Source organism: Xylocopa sonorina, chromosome 12 (genome assembly GCF_050948175.1).
Source record: "Xylocopa sonorina isolate GNS202 chromosome 12, iyXylSono1_principal, whole genome shotgun sequence".
NCBI lineage: Eukaryota > Metazoa > Arthropoda > Insecta > Hymenoptera > Apidae > Xylocopa > Xylocopa sonorina.
In genome coordinates, this window is record NC_135204.1 from 7,959,976 (window position 1) to 7,985,318 (window position 25,343).

The following is a 25,343-nucleotide window of genomic DNA, read 5'->3' on the forward strand; positions in this document are numbered from 1 at the left end:
CACGACGCCTTAATTAGAATGTAAGCCACGGCGAAGGACTATTTAATTCGCCAGCCAAACGTCGCGAGCACGTGTATATGCGCTTATGTGTGTGTGCTGCTTGACAAAGTGAAACATCCAACGCGCATGTCTAAACGAACAAGCGATCAGAGGGTTGGTACGTCGATTTCGTCCCACCATTCTGTGGTCCCACATACGATTTTCTGTTTGGATACTTATTTCTACTCCTCTTGATGGACTTAATTGGTCACTACTGTGATAATGTTCGATTTTAATTGGTTGTTATTCGATGAATCTCTGTACCTTCGCACTTTCCGACCCATCGCTACTATCAAAAACTTCTCTTTTACTCTGTCAAACGTACATCGTAGTTGTATTATGACAATCAATTAGTCAAACGGAGGTGACTTCTCGACTGGTTCTTCGAGATGTAGAATATTCTGTTAAGAAAATTGTTCGAAATTTTCCGCTTATATATAAACGCGAGTAACCGTACTTAAGCAGTCGCTATTGTTTAAAAATAGAAATACATAATTTGTCTAGTTGTCTAATAGTTTAAAGACCGACTGACGCGCGGAACATTTATTTGGTTCGCGTAAGACGATTGCACAAGCACCATGTTGCTTCACCCGTAGCATTTGTCCGTCTTTTGTTGTTTTAACTTTAACTACCTCGGTCCGACGTCAAACACACGATGCTATTCTTGATATATTTTCAATGAAAAATTCGAAAAGCATCGTTTCCTCCACTTTTTTGTTATTGTAATTGACGTCGAGAGAAAAGAATTGAAGGGCGGTTCATTTGGTAGGTTCAATAAGAACACATTTTCTTTTTTATTGTACATCGATGGCCGGCATACAAACAGTCTACGATATATATATATAAAAAGTCTCGTATATAATAGAAAAATAGAGGAGTAACTCGCGTCGGCAATGCGCGATCGTCACGTTCGATTATTCGTTACAATATCTCGACTCTGATCGATCGGATCAAGCTTCGTGCAGTTGCAGAAATATCTTAAGTGGTTCGTTAACGATACGGGACGTACGGCGTAATATGTGGTAACGATCATCGCTATAATCGTTTAATTGAGCATTCACTTCCTTTCTAGATTTTTCTTAACTCCATTAAGTACTAAAAATAACAAATATACAATAACGGAAATAGAAGGAAGTTCAAGGCATGTGCACCGCGCGTAATCTATCCTTTTATCATCTCATACCGCCTTGTTGTTTACTATAACAATGGAACAATTAAAAAAATTATAATTTTCTGCTAAACGAGCTTCTTTCCGTTGAATATATATACATACATATGTATCTTACGCTCTAATTGTAACAAATAATAAAATGGCCGCTGTTTTTCATCTTCTGGAAAACAGAAGAGTCAAGTATAATGTTAAAAAAAGAATTGGAATCGAACAGAGATTGTATAGTTTTTAAATAAGTGTGCAGTGTATATGGCATTCGATGAGAAGAGCCTTAGAATTCTAGAAATGTAGAAAAATAGCTACTTTCATTGTTTTCAAGCTCTCGAATTCGTTGAATATTCGTGCGTCACGTGTTGATATATAATCACGTACATATATAGTTTTTATATATTAATTATAAGTAATATAAATGAAGGAGTGGTCCTCCTTTCGAAAAAACATTCGATCAATATTCCACGCATCCTCTTACAATACTAAATCTCGCGGCGTATATTAACAAAATGTACATTAATGCTGACATCGATCGCGTTTAAATACGTGTTTCTGCATCGCCGTACAGAAAGTACACAGGCACTATACTCTGATAATTAGAAGATCGTATCCCTTTTTTTTCCTTTTTTAACATAAATTCTTACAAAAGAAAAATTAAGTAATTTTCGTAAAGATTATAAAAAATACTGTAAATTATAAGTGTTCTAGTTTCCTTTCGATAATTTCAATCGTAACAATAGGTGTATTTTAAACCTAAGAATGTAATATTTTTTTACATATAATAACGTATAAATATATATAAAGAAAACAGTAAAATTACTTAAGTATGTAAGAGATCCTCTAATTATTTCGAGCTCAGTTAAATTCGTTTATGAATATAATTACCTACATATTTCTTGTCTTCAAGTGAAATGCATTTACATTAAGCTAAGAAGTGACCGCTTAGAATTGTTTTCCTTTCTCCTTTCGAATGTAGACATTTTTTTAATTATCCCTTTTAGCGTTTAATTCGTACTCTCGTTAAGATTTCTCGATATCCCTGATATCCTTCTTCGGTTTCTTTCTTCCTGGTGTAAACAGGGCTAGTAAACCACTCACTGGAATGTAAAAGGCAAATGTTTACGCGTAATTCATAGAATATCGTGAGATAGCAGTGAACCTAATTTAGATTTGGCATACGTACAAAATAATTGGGCAGCCACAATGACGATCACCAATGTACAGTAATCATCGATCAAATATCCGATCATTAGAGTGCCGCTAATGGCGCCAATTCGACTGATGAAAGCGGACAAACCAGACGCCATCGCTCTGAAATAGAATTATAATATTGTTCAAGTATATGCAATATATAACATATCGAGACAAGTACGTTATCGTAATCGTTAAAACCAAGCACACTCGACTGAACATTTCGAGATCAGTGGATTCTTATAATGCTCGAACAAGGTAAATATAATCTTTTCTGTTATAAATAAACTGGACAACGATGAGGAATACGAGGTGTATTATTCAGAGATATTTATAACGGAATCGATAAAAAACACGATAAACGCTCGTATCTTCGAGAGAGGAAAAAACAAGAGTGTGACAATGTTTAGGAGGGGCGAAGTGGAGATTCATCGAAGTCACTTTTAACTTGAGTGTACAACCTAATCGGAAATACATACGTGTGTTTAAAGTGTTGTTCGCGATGGAGAGGATCGATTAAAGGCGTAATGTCAGGTGGCAATCGTTCAATCGAGCAACTTTATCAGTATATACATATTTCTGGATATGCGATCCTTTAAGAGGCCCTCCATTTTCGTAATTATCGATATTTTTATAAATTATCTTAACGAGATGTATTTATGTTCTCTTCAAAACTCTCGAGATTGATGACGAATATTCTTTTTTCTTTTACCGTTTTCGGTGAATCTTTTTATTTTATATTGTATCCAATTATATCTCGATATCAAAAATTCCAAGCTTTTAAACGGATAATGAACGAATCGTTATCTCTGATAATATTTGTGAAATGAATTACCTCAAATGAGTTGGATAGAGATCCACCAAGAGACAGTATACCACGCTCAGGCAAACGGATGTGACGGACTCGTAGACGCACGAGAGTATCAAGTTTTGAGTTGATGTTTGCACCAGGAAGAGACAAGCCGTCACGATAGCGGGGATAAAAGCTGTTATCACTGGAACACCACACGAGATTGAACATTTCTCCGGAATTTTAACTCGCTCCAACAATGTTAATCATCAGTGATACGTATACTAGTACATATACTTTTTACTCACCGAGGAAAAATTTGTATCCTACATAGTTAACAAGTAATGGCAATAACAGGCCCGTTGGAATGCACGAGGCCCCCAAAATGAATGTGTGCACGAACACGCTAGTTTGTACTCTGGAGTTACCCTCGAACTGACTGTCCGACATGTTCTGCAAAATTTTGTTATTGTTTCATTGGTCAAAAAGAAATTTTTTTCCATTGTACGATTAATGAACTAGGATCTACATGAACTTGGATACAACATGGAACAGCACTCACTAGATCCGTAGTATTTTTCTCGATCTTCAAAGTGCAAACGCTGGCCGTCTGATTAGGATACGCCTCCTCGAAGTCCGCGTATCTGTGGAACAGCTCCGGCAGCCATAAAGTCAATGTGTAATAAGAGGACGTGACGAAACAGGCGATGAGGCACACCACGATCGTTCTGCAGAGGAACGGTGGTCTCAGTATCATCATGGTTTTCTTGTATATGTCCTTTATCATCAGCTCGAACGATTTCTCGCTGACGTCCTCTTTCTCTTTGGTGTGCATTATACGGTGCACCAAGTCGTTTAAGTTGTTGTTACCACAGTTACGAAGTTTCGTCTGAAAACAGAGGTCTTGCTTCATTATTTCTCTTCGCTTCGAAGTAGTTCAAGCAAATTCTTCTTACGATATACTCCTTCGGTGGTTCTCCATTGTTCTCCGCGTACATTCGCATTAGAACGTCCAACATCTGCACGTTATTTCCGGTTTCCGCGAGGTATTTCGGCGTTTCTGGAAAGAATAGCAGCCAAGTCCCTGTTAACAGGGCTGGAAGCGAGCATATGAAGACGAAGAGGTTCCATGAATGGAAAAAGAAACCAGCGACCATGATGTTCACGTTCAATGGGATAATGATCCAACCGACTCCTGAAGTATCCGAAAATTTTAAGAAAAATTATTGTGGGCAACAAAAATGTTGAAGACAACCAAGATTTGATTAATGTTTGCTAATACTTACCCGCCAAGATGATCATTCCCAACACCCAAGCCATTTCCATCCACGAGAGCATCTTATCGCGGTACTTGGTTGGTTGAAACTCACCGAGATACAGGAAAACGACGGCTGATTGTCCGTTCATACTGAGAAACGATTAAAAACGATGTTTATATACAGATAGATCATCGAATGCAGTTTTATTAAATTTTATACTAACGCTGCACCGCTCAGAAATTTCAAAAACAGGAAGACCCAATAGAGTGGCACTATTGACGCTAGTAATTCAGAGATACCGTGTAAAAATAGAGCGACCAGTAAGGACATCCTTCGCCCTTTGATGGCCGCGTAACAACCCCATATGTAAGACCCGGCTAGCATACCTATAATTGGAATTAAAGTTAGGCGAATGGTATAAACGAAAGGAAATTATTCATAATTATTAAAACGACACTGGAAAATGTTTGCTCGATGAAAACAAGACACTTGTACGAGCCTAAGAAGATTAGAATCTTTACGCTTAAGTCGCATTCGCTAGTAAGTCGTGCGAACATTAGCAATAAACGGTGATAATAACGTAGTTATACTACAAAGTTCTATTGCTAAATAAGCACACGTTATACTTGGAATTATACGCGTAATTGGTATATGGAACAATAAAAGGAACGAGATAAAAGCTGTTCTTAAATTTAATATATTCCGTTTCTTTCTTTTAATTTTGTAATGGTATTTACGTGTATGGATAGGTTGAAAGAGTAGAAAAGAAACACGTTGCAGTGTAATGTTCATCTTCAAGGCTTAATTCGAACGTGTATACGATTGCAATAGCGCTTTAATCGCGTCCCTCATGAATATATTAGATAGGTGTTACGTAATTAGCTGAGGCACGTGTCTAATTAATTGATCCCTTCTTTACTATGACACGGATAAGTTTTGTGACAAACAACAGGTTCATTGACTTGTTATTGGCTCGCTATACTACGAACAGTCATATAACAATTATCTGCTTTTAGAAAATAATATTCATTTGTCATGTTTAACAATTTTTTAAATGCGTCTAGATAAAAAATTGTTGATAGTCAATCGCTGAAAATTAGAGATAATATAAATACGGACATTTCAAAGATACGATACTGCTTTAGACGCGTTACCATTCATCTAATTTATGTCGCATTCCATTTAGAGATGATCGTCGCCTCGACACTTTTGCATAGCAATTTTCCATTCGAGCTTTCGTACACACCGAGATGAATCAACTTTTATCCGTCTACAAACACTCGTGTAAATAGCTGAATAAACTGCTAATCAATCGATTAGCATACCATTTGATTAATTAAAAAGGCAATCTAGATGGATGAATAAATTTAACGTAAAAACTCACAGCAAAAGACACTTTGAAGAACATACTACAAAGTATTACAAATTACACGAAATATGAAAAAGAAAGAAAGCACGAGCAATAACTCCGTTATTATTAATTCTGTCGATTATGTCATATTTTTTCTTATTGATTGCGATTACTTAATCGTTGATTACTCTGTTGAAACAGAGCCGAGTAATGTGGTGAATGTCCGCGCGAGTGGTAAATAATTTGTAGTTTTACGAGGATCTTTATGTAAGTCGAAAGGAACGTGGTTTGATGTCCTGTAAGAGCCAAGCAACGCGTTGACGAAACACCATACGAGTGGTGGAAGTTAGATCGATCCAGGGGCGTGTACGAGCCACGTAATGGCATGCATGAATTTCTAATTCCAACGATAAGGCGGAACGCAATGTACACACGCCGCTTTTATGTTGTATGAAAAAAGATTAAAAAGCTATCGATTACAGAAGGCAACCTTGTACGAAGCGTAAAGATTAGAGTACTCTCCCAAGTGGTACTCCACAATTTTTTAAAGTTCCCTTTATCTGAACTACTGAATTATGTAAAAAAGTCTATTTATTGTCAGCAGACGACACCAGAGATTGCAGAACGGAAAGCCATTAAAAAAGTGACATAGATATGCACAAATTTTAAGTCAACTATGACGACAGTATTTCTATAACAAAACTTATAAAAGAGCGATACAAATTATTTCATTTTCTTACAGTGAGGATTCAGAAAGTATAAGAAGTTCTGGAAACCTTTTATGTAATAAAAATTTATGGTTGGGAGGGAGAAGAGGGTCAAAACGGAGATAATTGACGAGCTTGTTAGCAGACTAGTGTGAGCATTAATTAAAACGCTTAATTATGTTTGTTACTGAGGTATTACCTAACATGGGGGCGGCACTCATGCGCCCCTTGTCCACCGTGGTCATCCTGAAGTCATAGGCTGCGGACGGCAATATAAATCCGATGCTCGTTATACTGAACGCCACGTTCATGAAGATCATACTGCAGACGGCCATAACCTTAAGGTTAAACTTTCCAAATCCTGTGAAAAGATACCAAAAATTGATAATAAAGACGCATTGTCGCCACTATTCTATGTATATTCCTAATTTCTTAATAAAATTAGAAATACATGTATGACATTTCTTCGACGACGACGAATGCGCGAAGATCGTTCGAAAAAGAGTCTGATTAAAAAAATCCCGATAATTGGTACATCCTCGCGCTCCAAACATCTGATAAAAACAAACAAAGCGTATATGTATATATTTATACCTGTTTGGTCGACGGCATCTTGAGCCACGCTTTCCGCCGTTTGCTTGCTGCCTGCGAACACGAGAAAATAACGTGGTTACTCATAAAAAGCGAGACAGCGAAACGGGCGCAGAAGAAAGAGCGAACGATCGAGAAACCGTGCAGGCTGACGTGAAAGTCAGTCCCCGGCATTACGCTACGTTCGTTCCAAGAATAAAAACATTCCTCGAACGCGGAGCGCCTCCGCCAAAACGTCGCGAACAAAAGCAAGGCGGGCCACGCTTACGATCGAAGCTTTTCATTCGTACTCTCTTTTATAAACCGTTACTCCCTCGCATGTCAGCGCGCTATAATCTGCCGCAATGGCTGTGCGTTGCTCTTTGTTCTGGCTGCACAATGGAACACCTTTGACTCATCGTCTGACCCCCAACGGTGATTATTCATGTCTTCGTTTCGACGTGTCCAACGCGCTTTTCGATTTGATTTCAATTAAGCTCGTAAACGGATTCGATTGGTTGGGATGAGCACTTCGAGAGTGATCGCGGAGTCTCTTGGTTGGGATCCTTTGGCTTTCAGAGTGATTTGGGTCAAGTGTAAGTTAAATTTGGATTAGACCTTAGTTGTGTTTGGGGCTGGACCTTTGAGAAGTGATCGTCCACGGTTGTGGTTTTAGGATATTGTATAATTAAGTTTTAGTTAGTGTTGGGTTGGACTCAAGTTTGATTAGAGCAAGATCCCTCGTGGACGATTATCCACATGAAGATTATACATTTTGGTACTTCCATGCACTTGGGATGATGTTAAGTCAAATTTCAAGTATCAAACTTTCCTCCACCACCCCCCAAGTTCCGTTTAAGAACTTCAACCATTAATTAGGATGTAAAGTGATTTTTTTATTGATGTATTCAGTCAAGTTTATCGGTATTTTGTTAAAAGGCTATATACAAATTTCGTTTCGAACAAGAAGTTACAGGAAGATTTAAGTACTTGCAAGTCATTACTAGCGCGATAAAATTTATCTAGCAGCATGCTTTTCGGTAGATTAGGCTAATAACAATCAGGAGATAACAATTTTTTGTAACTCAAACTGTTTCAAGGCTTCCTGAAACACCGCGCAAACATTTTTCAGCGGAATAATACAAATGTATCGTTACAGATTACAGGGTGCAATCGCATAAAGAGTGCAAATAAAAATGATTGACAGAACACAGTTCAACATTCTCGCTTCCGCGTTACTACACAACAAAGAGCTACTCTGTGCAACAATATTAACCTGGCGCCTCGTACATTTCTCTTCCCACAGACTCCCGCAATACACACCCCCTACCCTAACACAACCGCAGCCACGATTCATCCATCAACAAAAAATAAAACATCCGTCGGGGAAGCATTCTGAAAAATGATAAGACGAACTTTACTCCTCATTACTCGATCATACCATTAACAAACCAAACAAACCGATAATTAAGTCAATCACATTCCCGTTTACTGGAACAACTTTTCCGCACGCCGCGTGCCTGCACCACAAAAAACCTCCTCGATGGACAACAACTGTACGCGATGCCCCGGGACGATCGTCAAGCGCGACGATGATCTCGGGAGGAGAAAAAAACGGAAGAAAAAGGCTACGAGAAGAAGCGGCGTAGCGGAGAAAAAAAAAAGTGAGGCGCGACACTGGGTGGACGCGATGAAGAAAGGGGTTACCTTGCAACGTGGAGGCGGCGTTCGAGACTAGCGGCTCGGAGGCAGCCGGCTCGCTCTCGAATCGAGCGATATCGCCCGACATCGTACGCGCGCGAAACTAACGCATCGCCGCGCGCCGTCTCGTCGATTCTGCTGGTCGATAGTCGCGCGTTAGCAGCAGCGGCCTTGCTCGACGCACGGCACGCCGACCGCCGTCGGGTTTCGCTCGCCTCGAGATCGCCCGACCAACTGCGCCGCCCCCCTGAACCGCCGCCAACAATAAACCTGCTCCCGCTAGCCCGGCTTCTGCCTTCTGGCATCCGACTTTTCTGCTCTTATCTCGCTGGGCCTTCGTCCCGTCGCCGGTTCGATCGTCCAGAGGATTCTTATCTCTACTATAACGCGTAGTATTGCCTGTACACTGTGTATTACCGCCCCTCCTGCTGGTACCGAGTCTCCTCTTTGTGTGGATCGTCGAGAAGTACTACTTTGTTCATCGTACATTACGTATCACCCCCTCGTTTCCTTCATAATGTTGTTTTCGCGTAGAATATATCGTCGAATGGAATATGAATGATAGGGGTCATTTTTGGGAAACAATTTTTTGTATTTGCTATTTCCTGGGGTCTGGGGATTGGATGGTCTAATGTGTTTGGAGCTGAAAGTATGTTTTTCTTTGTAAGAAAATAGGCTCGTTTTTCGAGCGTCAACCTCAGAAAAGTGACGTCATTCGCAGTTCTCTTTCATTCACCTCAGCGTAAATGTTTCTCAGAAACGCTACAGCGCATAAAAACAACAGTCGTTTAACTGTTTTAGGAATGTATGTGCAAAAACTGCGTGGCCATGATCGTGGATTTTCCTCAGATGTAAAAAACTGATCTTTACTCTTTCTACGAATAATGGGCTGAAAGAGCTACGACTTTGCACTTCTCTATTCACGTAGCGAGTAGGTGTTATCGACGAGAGATTAGACGAGGAAGGTTTCAAGAACGACGTCGACGATGATGAAGCTGGGTGCTGAATAGCAGTTCAGAACCAGATCTCTCGAAGTCCAAGTTCTATTGAGATGTGGAACAAATATGCTCAGTCAGAAAATGACCTGGTTAAGTATTAATTCGCCGGTTTATTAATTTATGGGAAACAAATATCTTGAGCGACCGACAAAGTTGCTTTGTTCTTTTAATTCGCTTGTAAATTAGCAATAAATTCTTTGTTTCTTCCGGCTGGTTACGAAATCACATTAAATGAGAATTATCGATAATTAATCACGTATATGAAGGAAACAGAAATTTGGCCTCATAGTGTATCGAATACGGTAATTAAGATATACTAATCTACTTAATTAAAGAAGGAAAAAATTGCTCAAAACAAAGATAAATATCTTCTTTCGTATATTCAATTACCTACTTAAACGTTAAATATCTCTCTTTTTTATAAACAAAAAGAAGAATTTATATTCATTTTAAATTATTGATTATTCACCAGTGGATAATTATCTCTTTTGTTCTTTTGGCTGAACTGCTGAAACGGTTAAAGAAACCATGTCCGCGCGTAACATCATTCCGCTTGAGCGTGGTTGGCGAACGCATGATTAAAAATGACGGAAAACCTGTCCGACGCCAAGTTATGTTGCGCAGGGTAGAAAAAGCGGCATAACGGAGCGCGTAATTGTTGTCGACGTATGCATCAGGCTGTACACTAAGTCCTCGTGTTTATGACACCGGGAAATTCCATCCTGGTCTATACTCGATCGATCATTTCCTTGTTCGCTTTTGTTCCCTATCGATCTCTAAACTTAGTAAACAATTTTCTTGGTTGTTATCCTTCTTCGCGCATGGTTCTTTGAAGATTGATGCTGTCCGTGAAGATTTACTGACGTCTGTAGTTCACAATAATTTACAGCGAACCTCAAAGAACTCGTTCCATCCGAACTCGTGGACCGTTTCCAGATCAGTTGACAGTCGACGAGACGAAAAGATGAAAGGTGGAGTTCGGTTAATAGTAGCTCAGCCGTAAGCAGGACTTGGGTCGGACAGGACTTAGATGGATGTTCTATATTCAGGTTTTCAAAGTGCAAAACAGACTCAGGTAGATGGATTCCAGGGAGAAACACATTTTTGATGAACGGAAAACTCCATTCTGAGCTTGGAAGCAGGTAGAAAAATGGTGAAATTTAGAGACAGCTGTATCTGAGATCTAGGAATTCTTAGATTAGTTCGAAAAGTCTTTGGAAGTTATAAAGAAACTTTGAGAATGTTCTTAAAAATTGCACGTGCAAAATAACTCCAATTCGTTGACCCCGAGACAGTGAAAAAAGATCTTCAAATTCATTCACTGCGCTCCTAGATTACTTTCAAAGAAGTAGTAATGAGCGACGAGGCATAATTTTATCACAAACCATTAGCAACGAAAAGGTTAAAAGAAAAATAAGGAAAAAAATGAAATTCAAGGACTACGATTTACGATTGAATAACAAACGATAAATCTACCTGTTGAGGGTCTGTCCAAGTGATTTAGACGCTTCACGAGCGCAATCGTTTGATAAATATAAATCACGCTAATTAGGGGAAGCCCACTTCAGGTTGCAGCTCTGCCTCTTATCGATCTTGATAAAGGCAATTAGGCTGATAAGATAGATTTAACGACCTCTCGCATCTCTATGCGATTCTAATGTCATAAAGCGCGTACAAAGAGCCAATGTTTTACCAATAGATAGTAGAGTGTCGGGAGGCAACAAGATGGTGGCTAGATACACGTGCCACTGTATAATGGCGTCCTTAACTTTTAGTCGAATGACCGAAATGAACAGCGAGCGAGGTTTATTTCGCGACTGACTATTTTTGCACGGCTGCAACCGTGTTAAATTGAAACGATGTCAAGAACACGACGCCTCTGCTGCAGCTCGAACAAATGATTCCTTGTTTGTTTACGCGGTGGCGCGAGAGTCACATCCCTCTTTTGTTTGAATTATTTCATTGTTCAAACTTCTGTGTGTTGTGCAATTCTTCCTTTGTTTGTCCGCCCTTTGCCCGATCAAATCCTTGTCGATCAATATAAAAAATGTTAATGCGCGTTTATTCGTTCAGGGATTAGAAAGATCGATCGATCTCTCCTTCTGATCTGTAAATTCCTGGATCCCTGCTTTTCTTTGGGATTAGGTCTGAGAACATGATTTGGTATTTTTTTTTAAATTACAGGTTTGTATTGTCGAAGTTGAGAATCGATGATAATAACAATTTAAGTAGAAGATAATATTTTTGTAGCGATTTTCCACTTTTGCGCCATCCTGTACAATGTTTCTTGTTTCAGATTCCACACTTGGAAATTATTCCACCCTGATGCGGTGCCTATTTAGAACATGCAAATTAGAAACTTCTCTGCGAGGACAGTGAAGGAAGAACGAGCGTCTGTTGAAAATATTTTTTTCATACCCAAGTACTCAACAGGGAGACTCATTTGATGCAACATAGAATCGCAAAACAGAAAACGACCAGGCACTGATAAGCCGCATCGGTTCGCGTCTGTTTAATCTAGTTCACTTGCGACTCGTTATTGGTGGAGGAATGCAAAACGCCTTATTATATCATACGATAACGCGTTTATTTGACGATAAAAATGCTGCCCACTAATGAATCACGCATGCAGCACAACAAGGTAACCAACAGCTACTACAGGCTGATCCATTTATGGTATACAATTCATTATTTAAAAGAATTCCATTATTCAACAAATAATTTTTATCAATTCTTATGGCACTGCCCCATTGAAAATTGTGTTGTCTATTATTTTAGCATTTAACATTGCAAAATTTATTTTCGTTGTGTTCAACCTCTTCTTCTTTGTTATTATTGTTTTTATTATTACCGATTGTTAAATTATCTATCACTTTTTAATTGCCATATAATTTGCCCCTGTTCAATGCCCATATATCATCGTTGTTGTTTGCGTTTTATAATATGATACACGTTCTCTATACTAACCGATGCGAAAACAGAAACTTGCTTCCGTAAGCAACCCGATAAAACGTTATCGCGAACAGTTTATAACTTTTAGAACATCGTGGGGAATGCCTGCTTATCGTGCGTCCAATTTTTTGCACATAATTGTTTACACTCATCATCAATTTTTTTTTTAATTTATTCTACACGTGTTCTAATATATATATATTTTTTGCGAAACACGTTCCTTAAATATTTTACTACTCCTCTTATAAAATTATCGCTGTTGTATGTGCTCTTAGTCTTTTTTTGTAAATATTGCGTTTAATTTTTAAGATATTTTTTAGGGTTTCTGAGAACAGTACGAAATGACGGAACGGATGTATCGTTTCGCATATAAATCAACGACGGCCACGAATTGAAAGCAGTTTAGATAATTCTACTTGAGCATCCTTGACATTGCACTCTGAAAACACCGAGATAGTAAGTGCTTGTTTTGTCATTGCACTTTCCACGTGTTCCCGCTGGTTCACTATAATCAATCATTCTTTTATTCCGCGCTATATTTGCAGCAGTGATTAATTAAAAAGGAAAGCGATAGCGAATGTTCGTCGACCTATGATCTATTGCTTTGACTTTTTTCTTCGTTCCTTTTTGCCCCCTGCTTGTTACAGTTATTATAAATATTACACGTGCACGTTTTTGTTTTACATTCAAGCTCCAACAAAGTTATGATAACTGATCAGATACGCGCATTAAATTTGTTATTAAATAGCGAACAGTCGAAGCGATATGATTTCTAAATGACAAATTATCTATTCAACTCCCGATAATTAGCAAAGTACTATTATTATATAAATTATTATCACTAAATATTTAGCTCAGATCATTTTTAAAAGCTGCGCGCAGTGAATCTCATTCACGACGCAAAAAATAATAATTTTATTCGGTAATTTGTGAAGTGTTGAACATGTTAACTGATAACTTACCCTCTTCGATTTCCATTTGACGCCTTAACCAGTTTCAGACAAAAAAATTCAACCAAGGACAGTCTTCGATGTATGTTCTTCGGAAAACTACACCCTCTTGTCGCTCCACGAAGGATCCTCTTAAAAAACCACCAATCTCGTTGCACGCAACTACTCAAGTCAATCCGATTTAACCACCCCTCTGTTATATGTCCCTCAATTAAACAGCCAGAGGGACTGACCGACTCGCGCGATGAATCAACCCGCGGATCATAATGTTGACTGAGCTTTGAAATTGGCCGAGCATCCGCAGTCCGAGCTTCCGAAGAAGCATCCAGAGAGAAAGAGAGAGAGAGAGACACTCAGCTGGCACCAACCACGTGTATACACGTAAATACATCTACGAAAACGTCCCCTAAAAACCTTCGCGCATCGCTGGCTAGATGACTCGACGAAAAACGATTGACCTCTATTCTCGAGACAACAGCCATAACATTATTCTCGTCCTTTTGGGGATGGCAACAGAGTTAGAGGGGTAGGGAGAAGTGGAGGGGCAGAGTAAAAGATTCGATAGAACAATTTTTAACAAGCTTCGGCAATTTTGAGATTGGACAATTGAAAATTGTAACGAATGAACGAATCTTCTTCTGAAACATCAGGATTTTTAATATCGATGACTTTTAAGGTAAAAAAAGTGTTCGCAAAGTAAACGTGGTTTTTCTGAGAACTAGTGTGCAGAGTTTAGCAAGTGGCTAATTAATAATCTTCTCATTCGTGTCTCCTGTCTCAAACGGCTGTTACGCGACATAATTCCCGCAATTGTGCCAATTATCGCAGGGTTAAGTGGACAAACAAGTACGTCCGAGACGGGGAATACCGGTAACAATTATCGCTGACAACAGTTTAATCTCTATCCTCACGAGGCGATCACCCTTCTCCTAATTAATTTAATTAACCAGAGGAGTTAAGGAATATTAAACATGCATCATTCTGTCATCTAATCTCCTATTACGCTTTCAAACAAATTGTTTACATCAACTTCACAGTTCTGGAGACCCAGAAATAACGAAGGACTGAAAATTAACAGATTTAATAATTAAACAATTAATTACTGCACCCTACGGTACGATAGTTACGTTACTAATTGAAAAAAAGTCATTTCTCATCTTCGTCTTCGTTCATTAAGTACCATCGGACGCTACAGTCCTTATAGAAACCGGAAATAGCTTTCGAAATAACGTATAATAAAACTAAACGACCGGCAAAATGAATCAATTATTTCCTTTAATCTTTCCACGAGAATTCCAAGGATTTCAACAGCCAAGACGAGTCCATCGAGACTCCTTCAATCGGAAAGTAAAGTTCATCGGACGACTTCTGTCCTCTTCCGGTTCCAGGCCTCGAAATTTCCTGTTAACCTTGCTCCATCCGCTGATCGATTTCTCCTCCTCGATTCCCATCGAATCATTGTTTTCTCGGATCAATAATTCACCGATCCGGTACACACAATTAATTGATTTTAATCTGACGTATTTTTAGATCGATCGCGGATCGTGATATCATCGCGCACGTCAGGAACGCAAACGAATATTAATTGAATTCTTTGTATTGATAACTTGTTATAAATAAGTAATTATTACCAGGAATGTTGCAGTTGAAAAGATATACCCGTGCGTCAGAACCGTTTATAGTATTCTGATTACAGGCTGATTCAAATTACGCATCAGAAATCTTTAATCGAACGTTCTTTAAATGTTCGAGTAAGAGCTTGCGGAATTTTGCAAGACTCTGAGTTGAAATTTTTTGTTAAACAACTCTAAACGCGAATGAACGAAAGATAGCAACTTATATCGAGTTTTTACTCGTGCCAGAAAGTCATCATCCTTCGATTCTGTAGTAAAAGATCGCACGGATTTTCTGCTCGTGTCTTTATTGTCGAGAAGATTGAAACAGTCAAATGCGTGGTGTTCGAATAGCAGGATAAATTGGGGGAATAAACTGTAGGAAGGGATATACGTGATCCAATAGAGATCAACGTTGTATCCTCTCCGTGATATTGGTTTCATTGAGTTAGCTGACAATAAAATTGTACCTTTTTTTCTATATAAAGAAGGAACAAAAATTTTCCATACATTGTATGTAAGAGCATTATAAAACTTATTTTATTTCGATTTTACAATTGATTTGGAAAATTCTGAACATTTTCTTGTTTTTTTGTTGTTTACAGACACACAAGGGTGCACGAAAATCCTGCTCTTCGTCGTTATCATGGACTTAGAAGAACGGACCGGAAGCTTGATGAGGTTTAAGAAAATAATCGGATTGGGGAAGATGCTTCGACTTTATTCGCTGTTCCATCGCAACAGATTCTTCAAAATGAATGAAAGAATATTAGAAAAGGCAAACTATGAGTCGTTTCGCGGAAGAAATCACGTAAGAAATACGTTTGATCCTGTAGAAACGTTAATTTCGTATTGTTCCATTGCAGCTAAATGCTTGGGTCTGATTGCACAACAGAGATTGCCTCTTACGATCGACAATAAGAATTAAGACGGCATTTGCGTGTGCCTTCAATAGAACAGAATGTTAAATCATTAACAGATCAGATCGTCATTGACTGTGTTCCGTTCTTGCACAAGGCTAACTAACAATAAGATCATATTAAAACGTTAGTAACAAAATCAGATGGTCGTTCTACTATAAGAGCATCTCGATTGAAACTTTATTAACTAATAACTGGTCTATGGAAATTCTTCCGCAAACGTTTACAAAAATTCCTCCGAGGAAACTTCGCAAGATGTACTGAAAGAATATATTTTTTATAGCTTGATACAGTTTGTACATTACGAATTCCATTTTCACGTGAGTAAGCTTCACGATTAAATCGTTTACCTGCAAATAAAAGTGAAACTGGAATTGATAGGGTTGGAAACGGGTATCGTTTTATTACCTTGTAATGAAAAAGCTGTGCATATACAAAAAGGCTATAACTCTCTCAGTCCATGAACGAATTATCGATGCGTATTGCTATCGTAAGCTCTGACACAGGCGAAGCTCGATCCAAGGCCACATACGCAACAAGACCTACTTTGTAAGACTTCCTTGTCGACTAATGCGACGACTTGATGTGCTCACCCAATATGTTTTCTGAGGAAAAGTCACGTTTTCTGTCCGAATCGTGTGCAACGACGAAAGGGAAACAAACTACTCTTTGTTACGAGAGAACGCATGAGCAATAAATATAATTTTAAATATAGCTCACAGAGTGATAATTCTAATAAAATTTCAATATGACTATTTTTGCGATTTCATTGTAGAAATAATTATACAAGAAGAAAAGCAAGTTTTATGGAATAAAGTATTAGAGTATATAGTGCGAAGTGGAGAGAATTGAGTGCACGACTATGTGGAATAACAGAGCATCCTTCGATTGGTGAATCGAATCGAAAAACCGCGTGGAAAAGGGAGACTGGACAAAGTGCAATTTCCGTGGCGGAAATTACATCTACGAACAGTGGCAGAAGGCTTTGTTGAAAAGCTTTCGGTGTGTACACGCGTAAACACTGTGTGTGCAGAAGCATAATCGAGAATGGAGCAACCGTTTCATAGGGACGCAGAGGGAGGAACAGCTGGTACGACATGTGATTATTTATATCGAACATATGCAGTCTACGTACGACACGAGATAATAAGTTCTGAGATAACGGATATGAAATTACGTTGAAAAGAAATTATTTAACAATATCTAAATTTGAAAAAATCGTTACTTAAACTCACGGATGAGAGCACAGTTTTGTGAACTCCAAGTGCGAGCTTTCAATATTCTTATCGATCAAAAAATTCCAATATCTCAAACACCTTTTTTTGTTCTAGAAAAGATCGTTCCGTCATCCTCGAACATGTCTTCCATCCCTTACCAGAGGTGGCTTAAAAAATTCAATCTCTGTCGCGAAACGACCGAACCGATTTTAATCAACAGTAACGAGCAGCTGCCCGGTAAGTAGGTTTCCCTTGGTACACGGGAAACTCATTTTACATCCGGCCGGAACACGGATGGTGGGACTAGGCAAGTGGGTACATAGGTATCCACGGTGAAAGGCAACGTCGGTCGAGCTTTCGTCTTGGTCGCGAGCTTGCGGGACCGCCAGTCGTTCCTCGCGTCTCGTCGACGAAGCACACCCCCAACCCTCTACAGGAAACAGCCCTCCACGTCGTATCCTCCGACATCCGTTCTCCCAGCGTCGACCAAAGCCTGTCGAGCGCGATGAATCAACGCGAGCGCACGTTTCGCCACTGATTTCTCTCCAACTTTCTTTCTCTCCCTTTTCACTTTTTAATTTCTTGATAAGGGTCGATGAAGCTTTTCGAATTTTTGTGTGTGACGTGGGAATCGAAGAACTTTTGAAAGTATTCCTAGGCTGTTTGGAAATCTGGAAATTTAGAAATGAAAAACAGTGTCGAGACGCGATGAGGGGTAGGACTTTTGGTTGAGCAACAGATTTCGAAGATTGTGAATCATGGTGGACAAATTGCACGAGTACGAGGGATTCGCTGGACGGATTCATGATGTTCGTGATAAGTTTAAGGAGAAATGGGAGGCATGGAAGGAGTGGAAGAATGGAATACCCACGAATCAGGGGATTGATGGGTTCCTGAATCATTTACGGGGACCACCCAAGTTGGAAAGAAGCCTGGCCGATTATGAACATATTTATAGGTATTTAGATTTGCTGAGATTGTTCGTAATTACTAAAATAAATTTTTTAAGTAAAATTTCCCCTCTGTAATCGTAGAAAAAAGACACGAGGAGAATTGGTGCGCGTGTCTGCGGCTGTGATGGGAATCGAGTTTTCATATGCCGCCGAAACAGCGTTCGTTTCACCGACGTTATTAAAAATCGGCGTGGACCATCAACACATGACCCTTGTTTGGGCGCTGAGCCCTCTCATTGGCTTCTTTGTAACACCAATTTTGGGAAGTTTAAGCGACCGGTGCAGGTCAAAGTACGGAAGAAGAAGACCCTTCATTTTTTTATTGGCTATTGGGGTACTGATAGGTAAAAGCTAACTCATTTCACGCCTCCACTAATCGATACAGTTTCCTTCTTCAGCCTACTGAAACTGTGGGCTTTTTCACGGATTTATATATCACTTTTCAAGGGTTGATGCTAGTACCAAACGGCGAGGACATGGGATATGCCTTTGGGGACACACCACCGACATGGAAGAACTATACAGTACCCGTAGGACATAGAACCACGGCAAAGCAGCCAAAGGAAGATGCAGTAAAACCTCCATCCCACTCTTGGGGGATCTTCTTCACAATTTTAGGGACAGTTTTGCTCGATTTCGATGCTGATGCTTGCCAGAGCCCGGCCAGAGCTTATTTACTCGACGTCACCATACCTGGCAAGTAAATGAGCTTAATACTTAATTATTTAATGTAAAAAAGCTATAATGAAACTTGGAAAATTGAGCTAGATCTTTTATTTAATTATTTCTGACTGTACAATTTCTATTGCAATGTGATACAATCGTTATTTTCACAGAGGATCACGCTAAAGGCTTGAGTACGTTCACCATAATGGCGGGCTTGGGAGGTTTCATGGGGTACGGGCTAGGTGGGATCAATTGGGACGCCACCGCGATAGGTGTTATGTTGGGTGGACATCTTCATGCAACTTTCACGTTAATCACAATCATTTTCGTTATTTGCGTGTCTTGTACTATTACCAGCTTCAAGGAAATTCCATTGGAATTGTTGGAACGTGATGAGTATCAACATTTACAGGAGCAAAAGGTTCGTTTGTTATTTATTCTATTGTCAGATGAAAGAATTGTAAATCAAGAAATATCTCTGAACCAATTCAGGGATCTGCCGAGGAAAAAGAGGACGAACAGAAGGAGCACGATAAAATTGCTACAGACGAACATGCTTCGTACGGTACGTTGGACAATGATCAAGAAATTGCTACGAAACAAGACGTAAGTTACTCTGGTTATTAGAAATCATTTTACTTAATTTTTCTTTCGTTCCTTTTTAATGAACCAAGTATTTCTCTATTTATGGCTCGATAGGAATTTGTTCTTAAGCCTCTTCCAGTTCAAGAGCCAGAAAGAAGAGCTGGTCAAGTACCCATGGTGCCAGATGTGCCCACCGAAGGCAGTAACTACGTCGAACACGGTTTCGGTGAAAGCGTTGAAGCCAATCCAAAAGCCACGTTACAGGAATACCTTCTTTCTATCGTGTACATGCCACACAGCCTTCGTATGGTCTGTTTAACTAATTTATTCTGCTGGATGGCTCATGTTTGTTACTCTTTATACTTCACGGACTTCGTGGGGGAAGCTGTTTACGGTGGTGATCCACAGGTACTAAGTAATTAATTATATCTCTCATTGTGTTCTTAAATTCTTTATTTTTTATCAAACTCGCAGGCTCCAGAGGGTACCAAAGAAAGAGAATTATACGAAAGTGGTGTTCGTTTTGGATGCTGGGGCATGTCCATGTATTCGTTATCCTGTTCCTGTTATTCGCTAATCATCGAGAAACTTATAGAACGCTACAAGTAATTTAAATTAATATCTATTTTGATATAGAAAAGGTAATACCCGATTCAGTGCTAATCAAACATTAAAAAATTAAAAAAAAGCAGGATAACTTTACCTATATTTTTACAAGTAGAATATTGTAGTGGAAAAATCATTTTTACAATAAAATACTTAAGAACCGGTATTTCATTTAACAGAGCCAGGAAGGTTTACATCTGTGGCCTGCTATTCTATAGCACAGGCATGATGATGATGGCGCTGACGAAACATCCCGCGGGAGTGATCATATTCTCTTGGACAGCCGGAGTTATGTACTCTACGTTATTCACCATGCCGTATCTACTAGTTGCGCATTACCATGCCTCGTCAACGGTAAGAAATATCTGCGTCTTGCGACTAACTCCCAAAGCAATCAATCATAGAACTCGAGTAATCCAACCAGCACTTTCCCACTTTAAAAACTGAGGAAGGAGTTCCAATTACTGCTCCAAGTCATAAAAATACAATCTCTCGAGACCACAGAGGAGAGATCGATAGATTTTATAAATTAAAAATAACTAAAACTTGAAGATTATAAAGAAAAAATATAATTTACAACAAATTTCGTACATTGCAAATATTGGTCCACAAGAAATACATTGAATTCAGTGCCACTGAGATTTCGTTCTTATTAATAGCTAACGGGAATAATTTAATAAAGCGCAGTGATACAACGAGTATTATAATAATCCTAAATGACGCATCATAGTGTAACGTAACGTAACAAATGTGTATCGAAGAGAAATTGAATTAGCCGACTTTGCAGTTTGAGGTGACAGCCGAGGGTGAAGCCATTCAAAGCGGAGGTGTACGCGGTCTTGGTACAGACGTGGCTATCGTATCTTCTATGGTGTTTCTGGCACAATTCCTACTGTCCTGTTGTCTGGGAACGATCGTCAGTAAATCTGGGACCACCACGGCGGTGGTGTGCGTTGCGAGCACTCTCGCCGCTTGCGGAGCCATTTCTGCAACGCAGATCATGTATTTGGATCTTTGAGCTTGCTTTGGTAAAATAAGATTTTATTTATTTTTTTATTTTCATTATTAATTGGTTGATGAAAGAAACAATTTATCATATTTAAGCGAGTACAATTTTTAAATTTCCCAAATGTGTATGAAAATTGGCATGATTATGATTTCTGATTATAATATACTGGTATGGAAGGAAAAGAATTTCGTTAGACCCCAGAAGGAAAATCTTTAGTTAAAAACTTTTATGATAAATTCATATTAATGTTAACGATGCACAAATAATGGCTCTGTGTATCCAAGATACATCATGAAATTACAATTCTGTGTGTGGTTCAAGGAAACTTGTAAATATAAATGTAACTTGTAAAAATATAATAAAATCTGTGGATAGTACATGAACGAAGGGGCGTACCTCGCATTTTATGGATCACTGTACGGTATTAAATCGCATATTTTAAGTGCAACATCGATCTCCCTATAAATTAAAATGTTTAAATCTAATATATACTTTTTAATGTATCGATCGTGATCGAGATCCTGTAACATTAAAAAGTGGAATGTAAAGAGAAAGTAAATTATTTTAATCGTAGTTCAATTTTACAGAACAATTCTCGTGCCTGTACGATTTCATATTGACCGTTTCGACAATAGACAGGATAAGAAAAGAATATTCCAGCGCGAACATTGTAAGACTGATCAGACATTACACCCATGCTGGTCCATTCCTTTTCTGGTGTGCCGTTCCATAATATTTTACAGTGTTCCGCCAACGCATATGCTATGGATCTAATATGTGCAGGTCTGTTGAAAACATTTTGAATGTTCTACAAAGAAAGAAGAATAAATAATTATAAAGAAATATCTTGATTTTTGTCTTATATTCGAAATTTTTACTTTATCTTATAATTATGCTAATTTTATTTTATTGATTGTAGAGCGGCTATAACAATTGTATTATACTACTTCGTGCCATCTTATAACTATTCGATGCAAGTACTTCATTTTCAACTCCATACACGACTCGCCTTTGGAAAGTTTCAAACTTGGACAAAAGTCAAAGCGAGGTGAAAATTATAATGGATATAACGGAAGCAGATATTCATATTAGTCTGTCGAGTTCAGTGGCACTCGTTTTTTAATTGATGAATCAAAGAAGATGAATCAAATTGTGCATAAAAAGAAAGTTCAGTGGTACTTACACGTGGAAGAACGTTCCTGATCCAAACTTTTACGCTATCGGACAGAGTTTTTCCGCTCGCCAAGTATGCATATCTGCAATCTGGAAAACTGTACGAGCCATTCGAGCCCCATATTATTATATTCTTCACTTCTGTTGCGAGACACTGTGCTCGAGCAGCAATCTGAACGTATAAGAAGAAAAGGAAGAAAAGCGTAGGCGTTATGTAGATAAATGAGTAACGTAAATGGTACTTGAGCTGCAGCAATGTTTAAATTAATTAAGGAGAGCGTTGTTATATTCTTCTTAGGGATAGATGTCGCATATTTCGATATGATTGTGGCAGTAGTGTTTCCAAGCACGATAATTTTTGCATCTCTCTTCGCATATTTCTCTATCGCTTCGCCCTGCATAATACAAAGAGAAACATTAGTTTAAATCACGATATTGTACGATTAAACTACAGTGAAGGTACAATTGTAGTTGGTACATAAAATTTGGAAACTCGAACATGTTCTTCGAAAAATAGATCGTTATATTCTTCAGATTTGAAATCGTACTCCCTCGCAACACCGATGCAGATTACGACGTCCGCGTTCTTGAATTCGACAGAGGCATTATTACTGTAACTGATACCTGTGATTATAGAATAGTACAGTAATTTTACTTTACGTCAACGTGGAATTGATAACGATTGACTCTCGACAATTGGAGCAGTAGATATTCTCAGGATATTCTTTTGTCGGTGTAATTGAGAAATAAGGAATACTGAAACGCGTCTGTAATATTTCTTAAATATCTGTGTGCAGGGATTTGCCAAAATCGGTGTCTATATCAGTTGCACGATGTGCCTCGTCGGCTTCAGACGCAACTTAATCCATCGCATAAAATTAAACCAGCATAAATCATTCTTCGCTGGACAGATTGATCCTCCCACGAGATTTGACAAAGTTATCGTGTTTATTAACTTGAATATGTAGCATTTTTATTTAAGAGATCAAATATGCACACGAAATCATATAAAAAGAATGTGCATGCAAAAACATTAATGTTTTGTATGGCCAATGAAATTTAAAGGGATGCAACGGGGAGAAAGTATAAAAATGTTTTATCAGGCTGAATGAGAAGAGGAATATTAAAGATTCTTGGGTAATATAATTCAATGCGCGTGAAAGTTACGGACTGATTACGTAAAGGATTGAAGTAGGAAGATAATGTTTGCCAAGCTGCTTACCATTTAAAAGATTGGGGCTAAACGAAGTGAGCTCTATCATGACACTTTCCATAAACGTGGCCTTCTCTGGCAATTCGTAGAGGCTGACGAAGACTGATTGATTTTCTCCGAATACATTATCAGTAAATATCCTATACACGAACGAACGTGCGATTTCCGTAGTACCATCTGTGACTGCGACCTTCAGAACATTTTTACGCCTTGAATAACTATTGAACGCAGATTTGTACCTCTCTAAATTCATTTTATCTGTTTCATTGTCTACGAAATGAATATTGCTGTGAATCGAGATACTTCCCTTTCTTCTTTATCTCGAGGAAAACATAAGAGAAAGTTTTATAGATGTATTGTTGCTGGCAGAGACGAAAAGGAGGATAATTCTCCATAATTCAGTAAGTATCCATCACCAGAAACGAGGCATACATGTATAATGATTAATTAATAATCTGTTCAATTGTGTGTGCAGGTTTCTTGTGTCTTTTACTTGCTTGGGCACATAGGAGCACTCTGAAGCACCTGAAAGATGCTGAGACCTGTGGATGTGAGATTACTTATTTGGCTGTTATTGAAGTGGCTACTTTGTAATTTTTACAATTTAACGAAGAATTAGGACAAGGAATTAGTGAATAATTGGGAAACTTATGGCAATTTACAAGAAGGACTACGAATTTCTGAAACAGAATAAATAAGGACTGTGTGAAATAGTTTAATTAATGTTATCAATTATTCTATATACATTGCAAATTTAGATAAATTTTAGTTATAAGATGTATTATAAGTTATTGTAATTAGTTTGTAAGAGTACTTTTCTGTAGAATATACCTGTAAATAATTTAAAGTTTAAAATAAACATTCAGTAATTATCAATTAACTGTTTAATTATTTAAGAGGACCTGACCAGCAATTCCACAATTATAAATCCTACTCCTTAAACGAGAACAAACTCGTAAAATATAATCCTGATCATTAAACTTAATTATATGCACAGTGTTTGGTATTTGAATTTCCCGCGTCTTTTTGTAATACCTCCTTTCATATCATGTTCTCCTGATACAAAGATCTGAAAAATCGGTGGCTCTCGGAATCGAGAGGTGGATTTTTCGAATTCAAATTTCCCGCACTTTTTTGGAATACCTCCTATGACGTCATGTTCTCCTGATACAAAGTCCGAAAATCGGGATTTCTCAAGCGAGACTCTGGTTTTCGAAATTCAAATTTCCCGCGCTTTTTTGGAATACCTCCTGTGACGTCATGTTCTCCTGATACAAAGTCGGATTTTCAAGATTTTGGTCGAAAAATCGGCAATGTATCAGGAGAACATGACGTCATAGGAGGTATTCGAATAGTGCCACTTCTTGGAAATGACGTCATCGAGAATTCCTGGAATTTTGGCTATTCCTGGAAGTGACGTCATTTTCCTGGAAGTGGCAGGCATACCTCCTATGACGTCATGTTCTCCTGATACATTTGCAATTTTTCGACCAAGAACCCGAAAAATCGACTTTGTATCAGGAGAACATAACATATGAGGAGGTATCCGAAAGTGCCACTTCTTGGAAATGACGTCACCGAGAATTCCTGGAATTGCCGATACCTCCTATGACGTCATGTTCTCCTGATACAATCCTGAAATTCAGACTCGAGAATTAATTTTTCGGGTTTGTAACAGGAGAACATGACCTCATAGGAGGTATTCTTATTTTGCCTAT

General features: G+C 38.5%; 3 protein-coding genes across 4 annotated transcripts; 1 reads left to right on the forward strand and 2 right to left on the reverse strand.

Moving 5' to 3' along the window:
• Positions 1–809: 809 nt before the first annotated feature.
• On the reverse strand, positions 810–13,793 carry LOC143429820 (synaptic vesicle glycoprotein 2B). Of its 2 annotated transcripts, none has more exons than XM_076905619.1 (11): positions 13,683–13,793; positions 7,094–7,144; positions 6,699–6,860; positions 4,665–4,827; positions 4,469–4,590; positions 4,139–4,377; positions 3,745–4,071; positions 3,491–3,635; positions 3,228–3,387; positions 2,385–2,512; positions 810–2,298 (listed from the first exon to the last, which is right to left on the reverse strand). In XM_076905619.1, the coding sequence occupies exons 1-11, from the start codon at positions 13,696–13,698 to the stop codon at positions 2,222–2,224; spliced, it is 1,590 nt and encodes a 529-aa protein (XP_076761734.1). In that variant the 5' UTR covers positions 13,699–13,793; the 3' UTR covers positions 810–2,221. The 2 variants fall into 2 exon arrangements, with proteins under 2 accessions (XP_076761734.1, XP_076761733.1); XM_076905618.1 differs by lacking the exon at positions 13,683–13,793 and adding an exon at positions 8,777–9,003.
• Positions 13,794–17,500: 3,707 nt separating this feature from the next.
• Lovit (loss of visual transmission) lies at positions 17,501–22,013 on the forward strand. The gene is made up of 10 exons (XM_076905539.1): positions 17,501–18,378; positions 18,455–18,717; positions 18,821–19,069; positions 19,210–19,460; positions 19,532–19,645; positions 19,739–20,032; positions 20,099–20,229; positions 20,410–20,584; positions 21,018–21,258; positions 21,875–22,013. Exons 1-9 carry the CDS (start codon positions 18,179–18,181, stop codon positions 21,246–21,248), a joined length of 1,908 nt encoding a protein of 635 aa, XP_076761654.1. The 5' UTR covers positions 17,501–18,178; the 3' UTR covers positions 21,249–21,258; positions 21,875–22,013.
• Positions 21,531–23,894, reverse strand: LOC143429774 (malate dehydrogenase). The gene is made up of 6 exons (XM_076905540.1): positions 23,635–23,894; positions 22,891–23,036; positions 22,655–22,807; positions 22,423–22,584; positions 21,841–22,047; positions 21,531–21,760 (listed from the first exon to the last, which is right to left on the reverse strand). Exons 1-6 carry the CDS (start codon positions 23,876–23,878, stop codon positions 21,644–21,646), a joined length of 1,029 nt encoding a protein of 342 aa, XP_076761655.1. The 5' UTR covers positions 23,879–23,894; the 3' UTR covers positions 21,531–21,643.
• Between the last annotated feature and the right edge of the window lie 1,449 nt (positions 23,895–25,343).